This window comes from Artemia sp. Qi Xiang Cuo, chromosome 1 (genome assembly GCF_049724085.1).
Source record: "Artemia sp. Qi Xiang Cuo chromosome 1, ASM4972408v1, whole genome shotgun sequence".
NCBI lineage: Eukaryota > Metazoa > Arthropoda > Branchiopoda > Anostraca > Artemiidae > Artemia > Artemia sp. Qi Xiang Cuo.
The window spans coordinates 81687893-81713754 of NC_142794.1; the positions used below are offsets into that span (position 1 = coordinate 81687893).

Below are 25862 nucleotides of genomic sequence, written 5' to 3' on the forward strand. Positions count from 1 at the left end.
GAACAAGAATATAGCAGGCGGCAGTTCAGTACTGGAAATTTCAAAGAAGCTCATGTTGTCGTTTTTTTACAATGTGTGCAAGGTGCAATCGCCCCGGGAGGGGGAGGTTCATGTTTACTATGGGGATACAGATTTTCTGCGGTTAAAGGTAAATGGGACTGAAGATTTATTGGGTGATTTAGAAAAGGGGGACACATCAGCTCGCGGATGGATTTCACCAACTGAAATCCATCTCACTACCCCGAGTTGGTGTAACGTCAAGCCCTCAACCAACTATTAATGTTAAAATCAGAGACGGGGAGTGATTTGATATCCAGGGGGGCGTTCACGGGTCCCAAAGTTTATTGCGTGGAAACACATAATCGGGAATAAAGGAAGACGTGTAAAGGGGTGCTTAAACACTTTGTAAAGAGCAATTTCAACATGAGCATGTACAGAGACTGTGGAGAAATTGGCATAGTGCATAGGAACAAGTGCTTGCAATTTGCTCTCTACAGTATAGAAATTATACTGTGAGAGTGGAAAAGAATGCAATGTCATGTATATCCGACAAGGTCTATGTACTCGAAAATGGTGTGACTGTTCTACCCCACGGCCACTACCGTATTTCAGATCGAGTTGAATGCGTTGACTATCACAATCAACTTGGTCTGGATAAATTAACCTAATCTGAACTATGCCAACCACTTACCAACTAACCAACTAACCACCAACCCGTTCATAAATTAAATACTCCAACCTTAACTCAACTGTTCATCTAATCCGACAATCTAACCACCTTAACTCAGCCTCATCTAGCTCGATCTAACCACCACTAACTCAACCACTAACCTGCCGCAGGGACGACAACTATTGTAGGGTTTTTTCCATCGCGGCTCCCCAGGGGGTGGGGGGGGGTCCCTTCCCGCGGCCGCCCAGGGGGGGGGGGTCCCGCCCGCGGCCGGCCGGCCTTCGGCCCCTAGGCCCCGGGGGTGGATCCCACACCTTTAAATTCACTGTAATCAAGTTCAACTGTGCTAGTTTTCCAAGTGTATTTTCAAGTGTGTTTTCTCTGTTGTTTTTTTTTGTTGTATAGAAAAGTGTTTTTTTTTGTACAGAAATGTGTTTAAAGTTTACAATAATTGCTGTTGAAGATGGACAGAAAAGTGTTTTTTTTTTAAGACAATAAGTGCTTATGATGGACAAAAGTGTTTTTTTTTATTGTACATAGAGTGTTATCATTGCCGAGTTCATGTTGAACAAATAGTTTTCATGTTGACCATGAAATTTTGTCAACTGTTCTTGTTGAACAAGTGTTATTTTTATCGTTGCAGTTCACGTTGAACAAATATTTGTTTTCATGCAGTGCCGAAATAAATGCTGCCATGAAATATTGTTTTTTTTTTTGTTGTTCTTGAATAGATAGATCTATGGGGAAAATTATTGCTATTACTTATTCATTGGACACGTATGATTTACAGTTAGTTGTAGTCCGACTGTTGTCAACAGCAGCAGTATGTATAAATTTAAAACACCCTTCAGATCGTTTCTGTGTGGTCCCTCAATGTCGGGGAAAACAACACTTTTAATTAGAATAATTCAAAATTGCGATAAAATGTTTTTGAATAAGCCGAAAAAAATCTTCTATTGCTATAGTATTTGGCAGGAGTCCTATGATAAAATAAAAGCTATTGCCACAACCATACCAATACAATTCATACGGGGACTTGATGTTTTCAATAGTATTGAATCGAACTCGTGGTTGATTATTGATGATTTGGCTGAATCCATTGAACAGTTCTCACAGGAAATGCTACAACTGTTCACCGTTCGCCTTCATCATGAACACATTTCCGTTACTCTGGTTCTACACAATCTGTTTCATCAAAGCAAATGTATGCAAACCCTTGCTTTGATTTGCACCATCTATATTATCTTTCGAGTCGTTCGCGTTTATAGCTCGCTCATAACTCTCAATAAACAGGTATACACCGACACTCCTAAATTTCTGTTTTCAGCGTACACTCAGGCGACTATCAAGCCCTACGTTTACATTTTGCTGGATCTTAATCAGAGCACGCCCGAGGATCTACGTGTAGTCACCGACAGTTTCGACAATGAAATTACAGTATATCTTCCGGTGAACCGTAGAAAAGACTATTAGTTGCAAATATGACACTGAAGAAACTTCACGAACAACGGCATTTATTTTCTGTTTTCAGCACTTCAAAACCCTTGCTTCGCAGGGCCATACTCAAACATGGTCTTGACAATGTTTTCATTAATCTAATATCTGAACTTTGTTTAAATTTAACTGCGGGCATTTTTCAACTGTCATAATTTTTTAGAACACAGAAACCGAACACTGGGTCAAGGGGCGGTGCCGGGTATTTAAAGAGCCAGGGACACCAATTATAACGACAACGACTCCTTAAGGCGGGTGTTGGATTCTTCAAACTTATAAGACCAAAATATGCAGTTCTAGTAAGAAGTTTATTTTAGAGAATGGCTAAACCTTATAAATTGACAAAATTTGAACTTGTCCTTTTGCCAGTCGAACATTTTAAAGAAAATCTATACAAATTCATTGACTATATGAATATTTCCGATGTCAAAAAATTGCTTTTACTCCAAGATGCTTTGTAACGTGTGTACAAACACAGACCATCTCGAGAGAGACCCACTGTCGCCGCCGCCGCCACTGATCCCCCCCAACAGGAAACATCTCCTCAAGATTCTGCAGCAGCATCAAAGGAGAAGGAATTGAATTCAATTGTATTAAAAATTCGAAACCTATTGCCACTGACCTATCGAGAACAGAGTAAAATAGTATTATTTTATCTCATGTTGGAAACTGCAGAGAAACATCAAGTTAAAGTCGATAGCACAGAGAAAAAAATTATAATTCGAGGGAAAAGTTATAATCTAGTTAATTTATTTTGTGATATGATGACGAAAAATAAAGTAATTTTATACTTTGAAAATAATCTATACACCTTTCTGTGTGTATCGAACTTTCTCAATATTCTCAGTGGCAATAAGCAAATTCTAAAGAAACTAAGCGAATATAGTCCTCCTCCAACACCAACAACACCATTTAAAAAAGAAGAAGAAGATTCAGTATTTGAAAATACTATCAGCAGCAGCAATGATTTTACAACACCTGTGGCTGCTAGTCAAAAGCGAATACGAATTGATTCACCCTCCAGTGTGCAAAAGGGGAGTGGTCATTACACTACATGTTTACATTGAAAATGGAAGAAGTTCTGAAAGGTGGCTATGAAAATATTGGTGAAGTGGGAAGTTTAAGTTCCCCCACCGCTCTTTCCAAAGTCTCCAGCCCCAAATTGAAAAATGCAAAAGAGTATCTAGAAAATGAATTGAGTTTCACACTGCATCTGAATCACAGGCTTCGCAGCAAACAATATCGAGAAACTAAAGACTTTTTCCCTCTGCATATAATTCAAACGGATCTTTTAACTTTAGACGCTATTCAACAACGTCACAATGCGCCCTACAAATATATTCTGGTGGCAATCAGTGTCTTTAGTCGCTATGTCTATGCCATTCCACTCCGATCAAAGAGAGGTGTTGAAGTTGCTCGGATCATTGAAAGTATTCTAGAACAGGATTCATATAGAAAAATTCAATCGGATCGTGGCAGTGAATTTGTTAATCCCCATGTGCAAAAGGTTCTTTTGAAATATAATACAACACTTTATCATAGTCACAGCCAGATAAAGGCTGAATTGTCTGAACTATTAATAAGAACGATTCGTCTATTAATTTCAAGATATTGTAGCCTGAAAAACACATCGGAATTTATTCATGATTTAGATAAAATCATGCAGATATAAAACCATCGACCCCATCCACCTCTGTCGAACTCAATCCCTCAGGATGTTCACTACAATGAAAATACATTTGATGCTTTTCTAAAGCAATACTCCAATGGTGAAAAAGAGAAAAAAAAATGTGAAATTCAATGTTGGTGATACTGTTCGAATTATTAGAACCCGCAATATTTTTGAAAAAGGGAATTATTTATGGAGCACTGAACTTTTTAAAGTTTCCAAAATCCTGGACACCGAGCCCACAACATATCGACTGCGAGACACCAAAGATGACGAGATTCTCGGTGTTGCCTATGAATATGACCTGCAACAATTTGAAAACACTATCGACATTTATAAAATTAAAAATATATTAAAGAGTTGTATAAGCCATGGCACGAGACAGTTGTTGGCTTGCTGGCTAGGATATAATTCAGATTTGACTTTTGGGTTAGTGTTGAAAATACTAACATTGCCCAATGACTCCTATATGACTTTCATGTCCAATATTTTTGATCTTCTATACAATAAATAGAAAAGAACAAGGGATTTCTGGACAAAACTCTCCCCCACCATTAAATTTGACGCAGTGTATGAAGTAGCTCTTGTCGACTGTATTCTCAAAAATACCTACGACATCCTGAGAAAGGATCGTAAATATGATCAAGAACAAATTCAAAAAATCAATTGGATGAATTATCCGTACATTGAATTACCCTATGAGGAACTCACCTGTATGAATGATTTATGTGTTAATATCTCTAAAATAGGGTTAAATCTTAAATCATGAGCTTTTGAGTTCAACGAGACACATACGTTGGGTAAGATCTACAGGAGATCAATTATTAATAGTGAAAATTTTATTCTCATTGACAATCTGAATGGTGTCCATGTTCAAAGGATCTCTATAATCACTGGCAAAAGGGCCAGAAATATTCATATCCTTACCTCATAATCTTCGCCTGCCTTCACCACAGACACCTGTATATTTCTCTACGCTTCATTTTTGGACACATCTCGGGTTTGTAATTCAAATGTTCCCCTCCTACGAGTTCTTTAACGAAAAACCAATCAAGAACATATTCACCACTAAAATATAAAGTATATTAATTATATTCCCGTAAGCAGTTCCTATTTGAAACTCTGTCAGTTAACACTAAGAACCAAATTGGGCGATCCCGTAGCAATTTCAAAAGGTTTGGCTCTAATTACATGCCATTTTCGACCCATAATTCAAAAGCAAGATGTATAATAGAAGAGTAGCATTCACTTGTCCTGATATTGACTGCTATGTTAATACTCTTGGTCCAAGACAACATGGTAATGGATTGGACTACTACAAAGGTCGCTCGTCAATGTCTGGCTGCAGTCTTGGCAGTTGGTTTGCTAAGCTGTTTCGCTCTTCACTACCCCTGGCCAGAAAATATCTTGTACCGGCTGCGACAGATTTTGCATCCTCTACACTATACGATTGGGGCTCTGGCAAGGATTTATAAAAAAGTGCTTCGGAAAATCTTAGGTCCAGTGCGCGAACCCTTGGCGAGAGATTAAAACAAAATGGTAAAGGCTTCAAAAGGTCAAGAAACAATGCATCACTCATCAGTCTCTACTAAGGACGGAAACGAAAAACATCACTTTCGTCAAAGAAAAGAATGAAAAAGCCATCAATTGCTTTATCCAGAAGTTCCAGAAAGAATAGAATTCTCTGATCGAAACTAGGTTTCCTCACCTAGGATTTACTACCTGCCACATAAGGATTCACAACCTTCAATCACCGCCTCATTTAATCTATTCAATGCTGAAAATGTTGAGGTGAGTGTCAAGCATGGATACTATGAACAATTTTATCCACAACAACCCCTCTCCGATAATATCCACTTTCAAATTTTTTCCAATGACGACTACTTTATGGACATGTCTTCAAAAGTTATAGATTTGCAAATGAAAGTCCGGAAATCCGACAATACAATCACAATTCGTACCGATGGACTATCCTATGAAAATTGTTTACTACACAATTTATTTCGTCAAATTAGTATCTACATCAATGGCACGCTGGTGAGCACAGGCAACAATCTCTCAAACTATACAAGCTATATGCACTTCATGCTGATGAAACCAAAGTCAGGCAAGGAATAGCGAGGCATCGCCGATAGATATAAGCAAGTGGCTGACACTGATTACTCAGAGGCGCTTATACATGCTACAGTTAGTAGGTAGCGGTTCGGAGGAAAAATATATCATGAAAGTTTTAATACACACCAGTGACTGCTGACAACGATTATAGTGGAAAGAAAATTGATACTTGCGCCCACCAATTTCTTATTGAGAAAAGAACTTGCATCCAATCCCGATCTATGCCTCTCTCTCACTACGGCAACACTTTATGTATGCAAACAACAGATTAAGAGTTCTGTTGCTTTAGCCGTGGAAAAACTGAAAGCCAATAGCAAAAACATTAAACTATTTTATCCTCATACAATCACAAATCAACGTCCTATTGCAACGGGTTCAAGCATCGTCACCGACTTATCCTTTATCAATTGCGAAATTCCATCGTATCTTGCCTTTCCATTTGTGAATAGCAGCAGTGCAATAGGATTGTGGACTGAATTCCCACATAAATTTCTGATGTTTGGACTTTCATCTTTTGTGTGCAAAGTAAACGGCATCCCACTCTACAATCTATCTTTTGATAAATCCTATAGACAATTGTACGAGTTGACCATGCAAACCCTAGATCATGACTCTCAACTATTTGAAAATGGTATAACCGAAGATATGTTTGCTAAAACACATGGTATCATTGTACTGGATTTGTCAGGTACACAGGATATGAGTATAGTACGTACGGGGAGTGTGCGTTTAGAGTGTACATTTTCCGACCCATTGGCTGAGAGTATTGCACTAATCTCACTAAATCAATATGAAACCTATTGGGAAATCACTCCCGAAGGCAGTGTTCTACTAGACTTGGTGCCATGAACACCAGTCAAATAATCAATGTATTTAATATGGACCCCTACATGTCCCAGTACAAATCCTATTGTATGCCATAAGTTTATCTTTTAAAAATTCAAAGCATTAACAATACAGTAATTATTATTAATAGAAGTTAATCGACTGTGACGACGTGTCATTTGCTTTGAATCCTTCAAAAAGATAAGATTATCAAATTTTTTTATACTCTTTGGCTAACCTATACATTCTACACACCCCACATCAGCAACTATATTGAGAGCAGTGGGAAAACTATTATTCAAAATCGGAAGAGGGTTCAGGATCTAACGACTAAAAGCTGCGGCTTCCATGCACTACTATATTTTGTGTTCCGATGTCGCGGATAGACTGCCATGCATTGTCTCAACATTGATATTGGCACTATACACTCGAACGAATTACTTGCGTGGTTTACCCCTTTAGACCAATATAGTATTTATTACAGTGACCTAAGGGTCTAGTGTTTAAAAAATGAATGCGTCATGGCTTATTAATAAAATGTATAAACATATAACGTAGTATTTAAATCAACACTTTAGATTAATTCATCTTCAGGGTATAGGTAACTATCGTGAACCACTAATGTCGGTAAATCATTTGGTTTCACTGTATATTGATCTTGATTTACTGCAAAGTCAGGGTCACATTTTCTACACTATAATGTATCTTCACTCTTGTCATATCTCTTTGTATAGTCAATGATACTATTTTGATTCATATTCTGAAATTCACGAGTTTCAATCTGTCTATTTCAAGCAATACCAAATACAATGTTTTTAAATTTTAAAACAAATTTGTTAACTGTCAAATAAAAATCACTTGGTTTATTGTCACAGTAGGTAGTGTCGTCAAAAGTATGACGTAGAAACCGGATTGTCTTTGTTAGACCAATAGTTGAATAGTAGACCTGATTCTTCTTCCAAGAATAATTTAAATCCACGTCGATACCAATCTTGTAGAAATAAACTAAAATCACGTTTAGGATTCTTTCCAATCATAGCGGGGTAAGTATTCTCCCACTGATCACATTTATCATAGTGACAATTGGAGCACAGGTGCCCTCTAGGATGCGAGTCACACACCTCCTCAAGACATGAATTACATCCTTTAATTTGTACTGCATAGCCTCTATGTAATTTACAAGGATTACATAATTTACACTTTTCACTGTAGTCATCTATAACTGTACAATTCTCACACTGAGTCCAACTGCCAAGAGTGTACATGCACAATGGACATATATAGAACATTTTTCGGTTTCCGATGTCAAATCACTCACAGCTAAAATAAAACTGATTGTTCTTACTCCATAAATTCACTGAGAGGAAAATGGGGGGAGAGGAGTAACTTTGTGAAGGTACCTCGGTCGAATGACGGGAGGGGTCTACTAAAGGGATTTCATTAGCAATGTATTCAAAAGTATATCCAATATATGATTCTTTTTTGTTCCAATTAATATATCAATAAATTGAGTATATGCATTTGAGTCACATTTTAAAAGTTTCATACAATAGTCCAATTGGGGAGAATCAGTCCTCATTATTTTGTCATTATTTCCCTGACAAGATAATATTTCGCGTTGAAGAGATAACTTGAGATAAATCATCATCCAAAATCAAATGTATGTCCATAAAAACTAGATTCGATCTCATTCTCTCTTTCTCAAAGTTATTCATTTTTCAATCCTTTCACTCCGACTGCTGACTCTAGACTGACCCTGATTCGTTAGCCATAACCAGAAAAGAAAGAGAACATTTTCGATTACGCAATCAAGTTCTCATAAATCCACTTCCTCTTCGATTACGCAATCAAGTTCTCGGAAATTAACTTCCCCCTTGAGTCCTAGATCAATAACATTGTTCCCGTTAGAATTCAATGCGCATGTGCAACCTTCGCCCCGGAGTTATTACACATAGAAACAACAAATAAATCGATCTTGGAAAAAGAGGTCATTGAGCGATTACGCAATCTTTCTCCCTAGGGACTCTATGACCATATTAGGTGTACTGTCACGAGATACGTTCTTTTGATAACCGAATTTTGTACTGTCACGATCAATAGGGGCATTTCTACTGCGGAATCCGACTTTTTCCTTGCTTCCCTTGTAAGCCTTTGACATACTGAAGCTCCCCTTGAAGTGAACAATGTTTCCTTGTTGCTTCTCCGAGTTTTTCTTGAAAGTAAAAAGAAATTAAAATCCTAAAACTGAAATTAAAAGCTTTGGAGTTTTCTCTTTATTAATTTTTTCTAGTCATCTTTGACGAGTTGAAATAGGCATTCTTTCGCCCAATCAATGTAAAGATGTGCATATTCTGACTGAATAAATTCCTAAAACGTTATCTGGCAGTTTTAGGTAAACCGAGTTTCACAGCCAAGGCAATTAAATCAAGCACACTATCGATTGGTCAAATCAGTTCTTCAGCATGTTATGCTATTGTTATTTTTCCTTCTAAAAATAGCTAAAAAACGTTAAGTATTTGAAATCAAAACTGTTCTTGCCATAGTTTTTCTAGCCTAAAAAAAGTCCTTTTGCAAACTATTGGATGTTAATCACTATTCATAGCCCGAAATATTATCCAGCCTTTCCCAACCTCATGGAAAATATCTGTCATATAACATAACGATTGTTTTTCAAGGACACGGCACAGCACTTCCCTTGGGGGGTCTTTCGAATCGAAAAATTTGAATTTTATACCATTAGGTTCCTGCTATTCAACAGGAAGTGACCTTTCTGAGTCCAGATATGACATAATAAAAATACTTGATTGCATTCAAAATATCTTTACTAATTACAAAGCTAGTAAGCTAACACGAGTATTCCAAATTAAAATAAAGAAAAGCTATTAAACTATTTTCGTCAAAGTAGAACAAATTTCAGAGACAAACTGGCCTATGTCCAATTTTTCAAAATTCCTTCAGATGGCTCGCTTCTCTCCGAGCTGCAAGCAATGATATCCAAAGCGTCTTCCGCAATGGACAGGTTGAATCGTCACCTTTGGCGGAAACCAAATACCAGTCGTTTAACTAAACCGCGTAAAATCAAGGCCCTCGTCGGTTCAATGAGGCTTTACGGAGCTGAGACATGGCATGTATCAGCCACAACCCTAAAGTCCCATAAATTTGTCATATAATAACTCTATTTTATTCGTATTTTGGGCGTAGCGGGGCTAGTTCCCAACCAATCTCCTAAGACTCCCAAAAACTTAATTAGAACTTTCAATTTCCAATCAAATGAGCCATCTCTGAATTTTTTACGGACATCCCTTCAAAAAGAACCATAAATTCCCCTAGGGCAATTTCATGGGGGAAGGGAAATCGCCATGAAGGGGGCGCTGGACTTGCCAGTATTATTTATTGGTTATTGGGAAGTATACAAACATTTTCAGGAAGGATTTTTTTTGGAGAGAGGGCTGGAGGCGTGGGTTGCTCGGGAGAATCTGTCCGTGGAGGATGTTTCTTTTTGGTAAGGGACATTTCTATGAAGGGGGTGCCGGATTTCCAGGCATTACTTAAAAAACGATCTGAAATTAAATTTAAAAAAAAAGTTTCTTCAACTGAAAGTAAGAAGCAACATTAGAACTTAAAACGAACAGAAATTATAATGTATATGAGGGGGCTCACCCCAAGTCAAAACCTCGCTCCTTACGCTACAGTTTTTTTTAGTGCTTTCAGAAGAGCTATCTATTCTAATTAAACGGCCGTTGTGATTCAGGGGTTTGTGAATTAAATTTTTTTTAACTTTTAATGTAAAGAGCGTGGTATTGATTAAGGGGAGAACCCCCTCATATACGTAATAACATATACGTAATAAACAAAACAATAAAAAATAACCAGCGATACGGCTCAATAGTAATCAAAACTTTTAAAAAAGGAATTTTGAAGTCAATTAGTGTATCAAAAGAATGGGTTTATAGTGCTGATTCTAAATATATAAACTTCATTAAGTTAAGTATTACTCATTAAAGGCTACAAGCCTGAGAAAATTTACCCAATTTTTTATAGAGGGGGAAAACATCCCTTACGAGTGAAAGAATTCTAATGAAAATCACACCGTCAGACTCAGCGTATCAGAAAACCCTATTACATAGGTTTCAAGCTCATATCTGGAAAAATCTGCAATTTTTTATTTTTTGCCAGAAGAAAAATATACGAATATCGAAGTTAGTTACGTAAGTTAATTTGTAAATTACGTCATAACCAAATTTAAAGACATCTATTTAGCAAAAGAAAAGTAAAAATTTTATGCAAATTTGTTTACTTATTCAATGACGGTGAGCCAAAATAAAAGCGGCATTAACTAAAAAACGATCAGAAATTAAATAAAAAAAAATAAGTTTTTTAAAGTGAAAGTAAGGAGCGACATTAAAACTTAAAACAGACAAAAATAATTCTGTATATGAAAGGGGCTGTCCCCTCCTCAACGCCTCGCTCTTTACGCTAAAGTTTGACTGTCTCACAACTTTATTTTTTAAAACAATAAAAAACTTTAGCGTAAAGAGCGAAACGTTGAGGAGAGTACAACCCTTTCATATATGGAATAATTTTGTTCGTTTTAAGTTTTAATGTCACTCCTTACTTTCAGTTTAAAAAACTTGTTGTTTTATTTAATTTATTGGAAACCAGGTCTACTGCATATCCAATATTATTTTGTATTTATTATTTTTCAGTAAAAGGCTGGTTAATTTTAAAAATAACTATACTGCATTGGTTGAGGGGCTAAAATTTTTCTTTTATTAAAGAAGAATTAAATGGCAGAAAAAAAGGAAAGATCTAAGGAGAAAACTAGAAAGTAAAAGAGGCTACCTAACTTCTTAATTAGCTTTTTTACAACAGTAAAAAAGAATTAGCTTTTTTAGCACCTTCTTTTAGCTTTTTTAGCGAGTTCTCAAAGGGACCAAGCTGGTCAACTGATAATTCCTTTAAGGTGATTTTCGGCGTTTTCCTAGCAGGTATGCATGAACATTTTGAGGGACTATCCTTTCCTGAACTTTAAGAAGAAAATTTACTCCGATTAATAGAAAAAATATAAAATAGGCTTTCCGATGATATATGTTTCATTAAATCTGAAAATCTCTACCTCCGGGACAAGCCACGAGAAGTTATATGGTTGTTCTATGATTTCCGGGAAAGTAAATGTCGGCTTTTAGTTTTGTGTGAATTATTCGTATCAATTTTCCAAGCTCTACAAGCCAGGACAAAACTGCCCAATCAATTCTAAACAGTTTGGCCAGAAAAACTAAAAAATTCTATAATGGGCGAGATAGGGTGAACATTTAAGGTATCCTATCCCCTTAGCACCATATAAACTACCCAGCGCGGTTCAGAATAGTAACTTGGGTACACCAGATTGCGAAAAAAAGAAACGACTTAATTAATTACAAATACTGTAGGTTACTTACTCGCTGAGCCGGTTCACTTGGCTTTTGCTTCTTCGTTCATCTGTTCAGAGAAACTTGCTTTTCTGCTTCTTTCTCCTTCTTCAATGCTGCCAATTTACCCTTTTGAGCTCCTGACAAACTCATGAATTCTCAATGGATCTTCAGCTGCTGATATTAGATAGTAAACTGGCAAACTGGGTGAATAATACATGGGTTAAATATGGATGGTGTTACAGTTTTAAACAAATTCATTCATTTAAACAGATCTTTATAATCTCTCGAATTTCCTTTTTGCAGCTCCCGACAAAAATTCCAATCCCGACAAAGATGCCGCTGCTAAAAACAATTACACCCTTCCATTCCATAAGACATTATAGGATTATAATTCAACGGAATCAAAACCAAAATACTTGGCCGGCACGAAAACTTAAGCCTCCAAAAAGAAGTAGAAAGTAAGTAGATAAGTAGATTTAATATTTGGAAGCAGAATAGTGCAAAAATAAGTATTCTACTACCAAAATAAGTAAAAGTAGAAACAATGCTCATGATAGCACATAGGAAAGATGTTGAATCAATAAAATCAGACACTGATCTGTCAATTCAACCCTTGCACGACCCAGTTGCACTATTAATATCACTATTATCGAAGTTAATCTACACATAAATGTAGCAGTTTCAAAATTTTGACTAATTGCTAATTCTAATTTTGTTCCTGTATATTTTGTAAAAAGAAAAAGAGGCCTTTTTGGGAGGAAGCTTGGGTCCCCCAGAAAAATTAGGAGGGGCAATGGCCAATCCCTGCCCCGCCCAAATGGCACCCTGGGGGCTAGTTGCCCTCTGATCTCTTTTGAATCTTAAAAAGTGAACACGAACTTTCAATTTCAAATCAAATGAAGCCTCTCCAAACTTTATACAAGCATCCCTTCCATAAGAACTCTATATGCCCTTTGAGTATTACTCATATTGCCTGCCTCCGGGTCCAGGGGGTGTCGACACAGGAATTTTTCTTATCTCACCTTTAAAATGTTATTAATGAAATGGCTATTATTAAAAATTTATCGGATGGGCTTGGGGAAAAAGATGGTGGGAGGAGCTAGTTGCCCTCAGATATATTTTGACTCTTAAAAATTGAACTAGAGCTTTCAATTTCCAATCAAATGAGCCGTCTCTGAAGTTTATACGAGCATCCCTTTCATAAAAACCATATTCGCCCCCAGACAATACTTGCAACGCCTATCCCCTGGGCCTTGGGGGGAGTTTTTGTTGTCTAATTTTTGAACAATTTCCAAAATACTGGATATCTCAAAATTTGTAGCTGGTGGGTTTGGGGAAAAAGGGTGGGGGGGGGGGGGCTAGTTGTCCTTAACTCTCTTGACTCTTAAAAAGTGAAGTAGAATTTTCAATTTCCAATCAAATAAGCTCTCTCTGAAGTTTTTACAAGCATTTCTTTCATAAGAACCATATTTGCCCCAGGGCATAAATTAAATCGTCTGTCCCTCGGCCCTGGGGGGTTGTGACGACACCTGAGTTTTGTTATCTGACTTTTGAGCATTTTTTAACTTAATGGGTATTTCAAATTTTTTTTGTATGTATTTGGGGTACAAGGGGCGTGAGGGGGGGGGGGCTAATTGCACTCCAATCTCTTTTAACTCAAAAAAACTGAACTAGAACTTTTAATTTACAGTCAAGTGAGCCATCTCTAAATTTTTTAAGAGCATCCCTTCGATAAGAACCATATATTCTCCCAGGGCATAGCTCATAACACCTGCCCTCGGGCCCTGGGACCTGTGTTGACCCCTGAGTTTTCGTTATATGGTTTTTGAACCACTTTCCTGTGGTTTCTTAGAATCACTTTTGGCACCTTAGAATCACTTTCGACTATCAAAAAGGGAACTAGCCATTTACATTTCCAATCAAATGAGCCCTTTCTAAAGTTTCTACGACAACGTTGTCTATACAAATCTTATATGCCCACAGGGCAAAACTTTTAACCTTTGCCCTGAGGGCTGTGGGGGAGTTGTCATCGTCAAAGACCTAATTACCAGAACTTAAAACTACGTTTAATAAAATCGCTATCTCAAAATTTTTATTGGATGTGTTTGGGGAAAAGGTGGGCGTGAGAGGGGGGTTAGTTGGCATCCAATAACTTTTGACTATTAAAAAGGGCACTATCCCTTTGAATTTCATATCGAATGAGCCTTTTTTGAAGTTTGTACAACAACGCCTTCTGTAAAAACCTTATATGCCCCCAGGGCATAACCAGAAACCCTTTCCCTATAGGGTTTTGGGGGAGTGTCCTCCTCAAAACATAGTTTCTATATGAAAATCAACTATGCTGAACAAAATGGCCATATAAAAATTTTGACTGGATGTGTTTGGATAAATGATGGGCGTAGGGGAGGGGGCTAGTTGCCTTTCAATCACTTTCGACTATTAAAAAGGGCACTAGCCCTCTGATTTTCCAATAGAATGGGCATTTTTTGAAGTTTCTACGACAACACCTTCTATAAAAACCTTATATGCCCCCAGGGCATAACTTAAGACCCTTCCCCTGAGGGTTTTGGGGTAGTTTCCTCCTCTAAAACATATTTTCTATCTGGAAATCAACTACGCTGAACAAAATGGCTATATCAAAATTTTGATTGCATGTGATTGGAGGAATGAATAGCATGGGGGGGGGGCTAGTTGCCTTCCAATCACTTTTGACTATTAAAAAGGGCACTAGCCCGTTGTATTTCCAATCGAATGAGCCTTTTTTGAAGTTTTTACGACATCGTCTTCTATAAAAACCTTATGTGCCCCCAGGGCATAACTTAAAACCCTTGCCTCGAGGGTTGTAGGGGAGTGCCCTCCTCAAAAATATATTTTCTATCTGGAAATCAACTATACTGAACAGAATGGCTATCTCAAAATTTTGATTGGATGTGTTTGGGGGGATGATGGGCGTGGGGGGGGGGGGGGTTAAATGCCCTCCAATCACTTCCGAATATTAAAAAAGACACTAGCCCTTTGAATTTCCAATCGAATGAGTATGTTTTGAAGTTTCTACGACAACGTCTTCTATAAATACCTTACAGAAGACGTTGTCGTAGAAACTTTAGTAGATTAATGTTTTGTATAATGTTAAATTTTGATACTTGGCTGTATAAAAATTTTGATACTTGGCTGATAATTGGCTGTCTCAGTTTCTGCATGTCTATAAACTTAATCATTATAACAATGCTGTTTGTCAATATCAATTTTTGCATCTCGATACGCCTTGTCGGTTGAATACCTTCGTTTTTTTTTTCTTTTCAAGATGCTATCTCTGTTTTTTGTGTAGTACTGTTTTTTGTAAATAACGTATAACTCGCTAGGAAGACATCTTATTACTATTTTAACAATCCTATTACAATTTTCTCGTATCAAGCAGTAGTAACCGAACAAAATTAAAATAGCTTTTAAGTTTTCAGGTATTTTGATAGTTTAAATGAAAAGATTAAATTTATCGCTCAGATATCAGAAATATTTTTGCCGTTTACATAAAATAACTTTTTGGATTCTAAACTGAAAAACGAGATATATAAGAAATTGAAAATGGACTTTTAGTTGATTAATATTTTGTATAATCTTAAATTTTGATACTTGGCTGTATCAAAATTTTGATACTTGGCTGATAATTGGCTGTCTCAGTTTTTGCATTCTATAAACTTCATCAGATAACACTGTTTGTCACTATCAATTTTCACATCTCGATACGCCTTGTCGGTTGAATACTTTCGTTTTTTTCTTTTCAAGATGTTATCTGTGTTTTGTGTAGTACTGTTTTTTGTAAATAACGTAGAACTCGCTAGGAAGACATCATATTACTATTTTAAAAATCCTATTATAATTTTCTCGTATCAAGCAGTAGTAACCGAACAAAGAATTAAACTATCTTTTAAATTTTCAGATATTTTGTTAGTTTAAATGAAAAGATTAAAATTATTGTTCAGATATCATAAATATTATTGCAGTTTACATAAAATAACTTTAGGGATTCTAAACTAAAAAATGAGATACATAAAAAATTGAATTTTTCAGTCTGGAAATACATCTTAAACCTCACTTCGGGTAGTTATTATGTGCTAACTACATCCAACGACTATGACGTCATCGATCAATATTGTACATACAAAATTAAGTTGTTCGCAAAAATTTCATTCTATTTAAAAAAAATAAGGATAAATGGCACTAGATCTAGAGATTTCCTTTGAAATGAGTCATCGCACAATTCTCTAAGATGTTCCAGTGCCAAGTTATTCGTGGAAGAGAAGAAAGAAAAAATATGCCGTTTGTGAAGAATAACGTGGTTAAGTCAATTTTCTTGAATTTTAAGCCAATATATTTTCTTTTTTATTTGAGCCAAAGGGCGGTAAGTTTCCTATACAGGGCTTTCTCTACGAGTGGAAAATTCTTTTCTTTTAGTGGAAAATTTTTGCTATTTCAAAAATAATTTGTTTTAGTTACAAATTTTTTTTAACCCTATTAATTTCCCTTAAAATGAGCCATTGAAGAACATTCTACGATGTTCCAGTGCCAAGCTATCTATGGAATACACAGTTTTAATATAGCTTTACCAGGAACTGTTTGATTGCTTCAAAAATAAAATATCTTTGAAAAGCATACAGTATGCAAAGACATCAAAAATACAGTTTTTAGTGAAAAATACATTCTGTTTTAAAAATAATTTGTTTTAGTTACAAAAGGTTTTTAATCCTATTAATTTTCTTTAAAATGAGCCATTAATCAACTCTCTACGATTTTCTAGTGCCAAGCTATCTGTGGAAAAGAAGAAAGAAAAAAAGATGCCGATTGTGGAGAATATCGTGGTTTAAGTCAGTTTTCTTGATTTTTAAGCTAGTATATTTATTTCTATGCAAGGGTTTCAGACATGGTGGTTCTAATGGTGTACTTTTTGTTTTAATCTTATGGGTTTTTATATATCTTAACATTGGACGTGATCGTCTCTTACTAGGTTGCTAGGTTGCTAGCTATCGCTTCTACCCGAATTAATATAATTACACCCAGTAAAATGGCTTAACGAATCACCTTAAGCGAACGAAAATACAAACTAATTCTTAAATTTTCAGGTATTTTTGGGGTTTGAATTAAAAAAATAAATCATTGTTAAGACATCATGAATATTTTTGCAGTTTGAAATTCAATAAAATTATTTAATTTGAAATTTTCAGGAATTATTCTAGTTTTAGTTGACAAATAATTTTTTTGTGAAAGCCCCTCAAACATTACTGCATTTTACATAGTAATGGAAAATTATATACAAAAACCGTATTGACAAAGATCATTTAAGATGAACTATATCGGTTCTTTATGTAATTTCAAAAATTGCAAAAATATTTATGGTATCAGAGCAATAGCCTTACTATTTCAATTAAAACTAAAAAAAACACCTAAAAATTTTAAATTAGTTGTATTTCTTGTTTGCTAAAAGTGACTTGATACAAAAGGAAGGTTCATAAAGATAAAATCGATCATAAGATGAAACAGATTCTTTGTTATAATTCTAAGTCATACAATTTAGAGAAAGAGAGAGAAAGAGATAGAGAGAGAGAGAGAGAGAAAGAGGAGAGAGAGAAAGATAGAGAAAGAGATAGAGAGAGAGAGAGAAAGAAAGAGAGGGAGAGAGAGGAGAGAGAGAAAGAGAGAGAGAAAGAGAGAGAGAGAGAGAAAGAGAGAGAGAGAAGAAAGAAAGAAAAAGAGAGAGAGAGAGATAGAGAGAGAGAAAAAGAGAGGAAGAGAGAGAGAGAGATAGAGAGAGAAGAGATTATTAGAGAATTAGAATTAGAGAGAGTGAGAAAGTTAAAGAGAGAAAGATGTTTCTTAAAAGAGATTGAGAAGGATTTAGATTTTGAGATAAAACTCTATAAAAAAATTGGTAAATATTGGTAAATATGGTAGTGTCTAAAGAAACTAAAAACATTAATACAAATGGTACTAGATCTTGTAATTTTCTTTAAAATGTGCCACTGAATGACTCTCTACGATGTTCCAGTACCAAGCTATCTGTGGAAAAGGAAAAACGAGAAAAAAACATGCCGTTCACGCAGAAAGCTGTAGTAGCTGCCACTTTTCTTGATTTTCAAGCCAATATAAAGCCCTTACTGTTAATGCTAAGGGACAGAAGTTTGTTAGCTTCCAAGCTCCTAGCCTAGGAGCCCTAAGTTGCAGCGCCTGCCCCCGGGCCCTGATGGATTTTGTCAACACCGGAATTTTTCTTATATGATCATTATACTATTTTTAACAGAGTGGCCATCTTAAAGTTTTTATTGGATGCATTTGGGAAAAAAGGGTTGGGGAGGGGAGGGAGCTGGTTATTCTCTAATATATTTTGACGCTTAAAAAGTGAACTAGAACTTTCAATTTCCAATTAAATAAGCCCTCTCAGAAGTTTACACAAACATTCCTTCCATAAGAAGCCTTTTTGCCCCCAGGGCATAACTTATAACTCTTGCCCTTGATGACTGTGCGGGGAGTGCCCTGCTCAAACATATAATTTCAAGAACTTACACAAAGTAGAACAAAATTGTTATACCAAAATTTTGATTGGATGTGTTTGGGGACATGGTGAGCGTGTAGTTGCACTCCAATCACTTTTGACTATTAAAAAGGGCACTAGTCTTTTAATTTCAAATCGAATGAGCCTGTTTTGGAGTTTCTACGACAAAGCCTTCTATAAAAACCTTATAAGCCCCCAGGGCATAACTTAAAAACCTTTGCCCCGAGGGTTGTGGGGGAGTGTCCTCCTCAAAAATATATTTTCTATATGGAAATCAACTACGCTGAACAAAATGGCTATCTGAAAATTTTGATTGGATGTGTTTGGGGAAATGATGGGCGTGGGATGGGGGGGGGGAGAAGGGGGCTAGTTATACTCCAATCACTTTTGACTATTAAAAAGCGCACTAGCCCTTTAAGTTACAATCGAATGAGCATGTTTTGAAGTTTCTCAGACAACACCTTCTATAAAAAACTTTATATGCCCCCAGGGCATAACTTAAAACCCTTGCCCTGAGGGTTGTGGGGGAGTGTCCTCAAAAATATATTTTCAATGTGGAAATCGACTACGCTGAACAAAATGGCTATCTCACAATTTTGACTAGATGTGTTTGGGGGAATTATGGGCGTGGGGGGGGGCTAGTTGCCCTCCAATCACTTTCGACTATTCAAAAGGGCACTAGCCCTTTGAATTTCCAATTGAATGTGCCGTGCCTGTTTTGAAGTTTCTACGACAACGCCTTCTATAAAAACCTTATATGCCCCCAGGGCATAACTTAAAAGTCTTGCCTTGAGGGTTGTGGGGGAGTATCCTCCTTAAAAATATATTTTCTTTGTGGAAATCAACTACACTGAAAAAAATGGTTATCTCAAAAGTTTGATTGGATGTGTTTGGGGAAATGATGGGCGTGGAGGGGCTAGTTGCCCTTCAATCACTTTCGACTATTAAAAAGGGCACTAGCCCTTTGAATTTCCAATCAAATGAGCCTGTTTTGAAGTTTCTACGACAACGCCCTCTATAAAAACCATATATGCCCCCAGGGCATAACTTATAACCCTTGCCCTGAAGATTTTGGGGGAGCGTCCTTCTCAAAATCATATTTTCTGTCTGCAAATCAACTACGCTGAACAAAATGGTTATCTCAAAATCTTGATTGGATGTATTTTGAGCAATGATGGGCGTTAGGGGGGGGGAGGCTAGTTACACTCCAATCACTTTTAACTATTAAAAAGGGCACTAGTTCTTTGAATTTCCAATCAAATGAGCCTTTTTTGAAATTACTACGACAATACCTTGCATAAAATTCTTATATGTCCCAAGGGCATGACTTGAAACTCTTGCCCTGAAGGTTGTGGGGGATTGTCCTCCTCAAAAACATAAGTTCTATCGGGAAATCACCTATGCTGAACAAAATGCCTATCTCAAAATTTTGTTTGGATGTGTTTGGGGAAATGATGGGCGTGGGGGGGGGAGCTATTTGCTTTCCAGTCACTTTTGACTATTAAAAATGGCACTAGCCCTTTGAATTTCCAGTTGAATGAAGCTGTTTTGAAGTTTCTACGACAACGCCTTCTATAAAAACCTTACATGCCCCCAGGATATAAATTAAGACCCTTTCCCTGAGAGTTGTGGGGGAGTGTCCTCCTCAAAATATATTTTCTATCTGGATATCAACTATGCTAAAACAAAATAGCTATTTCAAAATTTTGAAATTTTTGTGGGAATGACCGGCGTGGAGGGGGGGCTAGCTGCTCTCCAATCACTTCCAATTATTAAAAGGGCACCTAGAACTCTCGATTTCCAATTGACAGAGCCCCCTTTGAAGTTTCTACGACAACCCTTTCCATATGAAGTGCCTCTGGGAAAAAAGATAATAAATAAATAATAAAACATTGGAGCCGTATGGCTAAGAGTGACTAAGGATCAAAGCATGTCAAGGGTGACAAGGGCGATACAACAAATCATGGTAGAACGGGATGATTTTTTGATTCGATTATGCTAGACGAAGCAAAACGACTTTGGGATAGAACAATGGACAAGACTAACAAAACGCAGTAAGAATGCGGTTATTAAACTGTCACCAATATAACTAGTTCAAATGTTCGCACGTTCCATCAAAAAGTACAAGAACTTGTCGGCTAATAGCATCAATTCAATTCAGTTTTATTAATAATAGATTTAAAAATAATATAAATCATATAAAGAATGATGTTTTTTACTGTCATCGCCGTAGCTAGTTCAAGTATTCGTGCGTTCTATCGAAAATTGCAAGTAATTGTAGGCTAATCGCATCAACCTGTGGTTGTGTTTGATCAGGCTGAGGAACCTTAAGTGTTTGAGCAGAATCTTGAACATCCTTCAATTGATTGTAGCGTCCTTCATCCACTTAGTGTAATACTATATATGCATGCAGTTTTCTGAATACCTATTCTCGAGATCAGTGAAGTTGAAAAGAGAACCTCGTTACTTTAATCCTCAAAAAGCTTTCCGATTGGAATTCCTACTAAGCTTATTATTCATTTACGTTTTATCATTGTGTGTTTTCTCGGAAGGCGTGTGTTAATACAATTTACAGAAATTCATGTTAATGTTTTTTTTTCAATGAAGATAATATCAGAGTATTAAGTGTACCAAACCTTCAAGAAACAAAACATAACCTGGCGCTAAAATTTGGCTGCAGTTGCGTGCTGCCTGAAACTCACCGATATATTTTCAATGAATGTGTCAATATGTCTTTTAGGACAGAAACTCTGTTCCAGACAGCTTACCCAGTCGGCTGGTCTTCAAGAGTTAAGCCACCTGCCTGTTAATTTGATGGAACTACTCTTGTCTGCATCCCCTAGCTTATATTCCCTAGGTTCTTTTAAATGTAGCGTAAATAAGTGGGTTAACATGTAATTGACCATCCAATGCTAGAATGTCTCGTTGGCTATTATGGAAAAAAGGAGTTATTTATAATGCATTTAAGAAAAGCAAAAAGTTAAAGCGACGAAATTATAAGGCAAAACACTATCTCACTCAATGGTGCAAAATTATCACTTCAATGATGTCCAGAATTACCGACAAAATCATAGAAGTCCTTTGCTTGGGACATTTCATCAGCTTGTCTTCGCATTTGCTCCAGTGCTTCAGCAAGTTTCGTCTCAAGTTTCACGATTTTTTTTTTAAATCTAGAGCGAAAATTTTAATTTAACAAAAACCTAACACAAGTGCAATAAAAAACAGACATTTGGAAGAGAACATTATGACATTTTCATAGGAGATACGTCTTTAGGCCCAAGTGTTACCAAATACCCTATCCCTATGGATGTACTCACGCCCAACCCTCAAAGGTGAACTGAAAACTCTGTGTCGGGAGAGACAAACGGCAATTACCGTTTTCTCGGAAGGCCTATGAACCCATGAAGAGAATATGTTGTAATTACAAGGTCTACATTTCCAATCTTACGCAAGAATTTTCAGAACTTCAGAGTTTTATGAAGTGTCTTGACAATGCCAAAATTCTCCTGAATTCCATTACAGATTCTGCTTCACAGTTGCTATTTCAATAGCATTTCCACTTTTGATTCTAAGTCAAGTTAAGTGTTATATATTATCAACATATTTTATCTACAGTTCGTACTGAGGGCGAGGGTGATAGGTCACAGCCCCTTGATAGTAAAAGCTATTTTTTGGTTGTTTCACATATGATCACTCTAAACTTAAACTTCCAGATCTAGTTTGGTTTTCTCAATGAAACAGATTTTTTTTTAATGTATATGGCATACCTAATCTTAAATTATATACTTATATTTGGTCACAGCTAAGAAATCTTTTTTTATTGGTTTTAATACTTAGATAGTTAATATCAATTAAAACACTATGAATCTTCCCTGTAACGATTATAGGCAGAACTGAAAAAACCATTTGCATTGTTGAATTAAATAAGACAAAATAAATCAAGAAGCAGAAGATTAAGGAAGGGATTGCAATGAGAGTGCAATATGGCAATACTATTGAATGAGAAAGAAAGGTGCCAAAAGAACAAATTATATTGATACTTTTTAGAGCTAGAATTATGTTGCAGAACCATTACTTTAGCTTTGCCCTGTTTTATTTTTTGAGTTTGCCTATTTCAGCTTGTTGCAAAAAAGTGACAAGGATCCAACCTTCAAGGTTTTACGGAAAGTATGGACATCAGGCCCGTTTAATGAATACCAATCGGGATCAAAAGAACTGGGAAACAGAATTCTTATATAAGTGAGGGAGTTTTAATTAAATAATTGGCTGCTAGACTGCAATTGTCTTCAAGGATGACAGGGCTATGTACTTCTGCTTATTAGATGAGGGGCTTGTACCTTTCTCATGTTTAAACAGTGTCCATCTATTGTGGTAGCATTGTTAAAGGTGGAATGCTTTATAGATATAATTAAGAAGGTAAGATTAAATTGCAAGTTGGATATTTTCCCTGAGGTGAGATATACCATTAAAAAGTTTCCAGCTTTAAGGAGCAACAACTCTCCCTCAGCATGCAATTAGAGTTTCAACTTAATGCCCTCAGTTTTTCATAAGATATTGCGGAAATGTCTTTAGATAAATAGTATAGAACTCTTTATTTTTGAACAAATGAGCCCCCCTCCCCCCAAAAAAACAAAGTTATACAACCACCCCTTCCACATAGATAATCTATTGTACCCTTACGGCTCTTTAAGCCTACAAGAAGCAACGCAAGAGTATTGCTTGTGATTTTATCCCATATAGAAAAAAAGTGATTTTCATTGTTGTTCAAGCCACAGGACTGTGAATTCCATGAATAGAGGACCATGGCATTTCTATGATGTTCTTCTTATTTCTATTTGGTTAGGCTCAAAACAGTTAATTTTGGATTATATTGGCCAAAGTTTGGCCTTCACTAGGTCGCAGCTATTGCTGCAACCACAATTATGCATGGCCCACATTAATCACTTCACAAATACTACTTGGATTATAATGCCTTTTGGCTGTTCCCTAGGAAACCTTTCAAGATAACCTAACTTCAAATGAAAATTTCTTCAATAATTTCAAAATCTGTTTTTTAGAATTAAAATAAATTTTAAGTTTCAAAACAGTTTATCAAAACAGTTTAACAGTTTAATACAGTTCATCAATACTTGCAAATTTTACTTAGGAGCTACAATAATAATATTTCGTTCGGAGGAATAAAAACCATTATCAGAGCATAAATTAACTTGGACAGAAAAATAAACTAAATAAAAAAAGAAGGAAAAACAGTATTTCTTGCTAACAGAATTTCTTTTATAATTTTCAGGATTAAGAATAAAATAGGACCTAGCATGGCAGACAACTTTTATTTTACAACTGTCCCAAACTTAAATTTTAGTCATAAAGGATTTCAGTTTTTCCTGCTAATGAGATATCATTTCTGATTTGAAGAATACTTAAAAAAACATTAATTTATTTCATTGACTGAAGTCTTGCAACATAAAATTCCTTGACAATCTGTAGAAGTAAATTTGACAATAACTATATAAATTTGATAATAACTATATAAATTTGACAATAACTATATTTATATGGATAACTTTTTACTGCAAGCTTAAATAAGAAATTCAAAAGCTGAAAACCAGGAGATTTTTCATTAGTGTTGCTTATAGCTTGTGTGTTTGGCTTTATACACACAATTCTGGCTTGTGGGCACAATAAAAAGCATTAGTGCAGTTTCTTTAGAGAAAAGCTATAGCATGAAAAATTTTCTCTATCAAGCTTATAAACTCAATAAATGAAATAATCATTAGGAATCAGATCAATTTATTTTTGTATTTTGTGCATTACAGACTCTACAGCTAGTTTCATCTAGAAAGTAATTGCTTAGCCGAAAATAGAAAGTAGCATAACAAAAAAGTACCAGCATCCTTACAAGTTCTTTTTCCCTTTGAAAATCAAGAAAAGCCTTTTCTTTTGCTATAATGTCATCACTTTGTTGGTGTATTAATCCAAGATTGAATATTACAAATCTTTTTAACTCAGCCACCAAATTTTCTGGCAAGCTTGTAGTCACATCCAAAGAAAGGCCAGGATTTCTAATTCCATTGTTACCCATGCCTTCAATGAAAGCAATTATTTTGGACTGCAATAAGCATTAACCTGTATAGAAATAAGACATAAATGTCAAACCAAACAAAATCAGTTTACTACAGATACTTTGCACAAAAATAAGATAAAGCTTAAAACATCTACAGGAAAGTTCAAATACCTCAGTTGGGTATATGATAGGCCAAAATTAAGGGTATGATTTTTATTAAGATGCCTTGATTTTCTGGAGGTGTTTTCTCCTTTTTCTAAAATCAAGAAAATGTTCTTGTACTTGAAGTCTTTGATGGGTAGCATCAAAATTAAGGCAATGTTCTAATAGCAGGTAGACCCTCAAGATATTGTATAGCAAAGATGATGGAAAAAACTAGTAAACCAGGCTCTTTCAATGGAGAATTTTTATGCTGAGCATTGCAAACAGTAGTGTCTCACTGCATTTACAACATTTAAACTTTAGTGTTTTGGGGTTTGTAGAATTCCTATAGTTCAAGTTGATTTAACTCTTTAATATGACCTAAGCACCTATAAATTAAACAATATAAGCACGCAAGCAAAGCAAAACAGACAAAGCAACACTAAAACACGCAAGCAATTATTAAGCAAGCAAGCTCAGCAGGATACTGAATCTTTTCTTCTGAACATGCGGCTGTTTCTATAAATTTAGTTTGTTGGGTTTAGCTATTGTCCTACTGGATCTTGTTTGTATCACAATAAGTTTATATCACTATGTCACTATATAAGTTTGTATAACTATAAGTTTAGTCTGTTGGGTTCAACTACTGTCCTCCCGGACAGTAGCTATCACTCGTTTGTATCACTATAAGTTTGTATCACTATATAGGTTTTCTTCACTATATATGTGTTTCTATAACTATAAGTTTAGTCTGTTGGATTTATAATAATAATAATAATAGTATAATGCAAAACCAATAGGCCACAGGGTCTACAAAAATCTTTTGAATTGACAAAATTATAGACACTTTCACCAAAGTATTTGTCCAGTTCCTTAAGCTACTGTCCTATCAGATCTTGTTTGTATCACTTTGTCACTGTTGGTGACCCTTT

The 25862-nt window shown here is 35.9% G+C and overlaps 1 protein-coding gene across 1 annotated transcript in view; it reads right to left on the minus strand.

Annotated features, from left to right (window-relative positions):
* The window catches only part of LOC148956799 (solute carrier family 53 member 1-like), a 68843-nt gene that overhangs the window by 26098 nt on the left and 16883 nt on the right, over positions 1–25862 (minus strand). The window contains exons 3-5 of the mRNA XM_089092052.1: positions 24613–24834; positions 22496–22500; positions 8887–9017 (exon numbers count right to left, since the gene is read on the minus strand). Coding sequence (XP_088948178.1) covers positions 8887–9017; positions 22496–22500; positions 24613–24834 — 358 coding nt within the window. The remainder of the gene's footprint in view (positions 1–8886; positions 9018–22495; positions 22501–24612; positions 24835–25862) is intronic.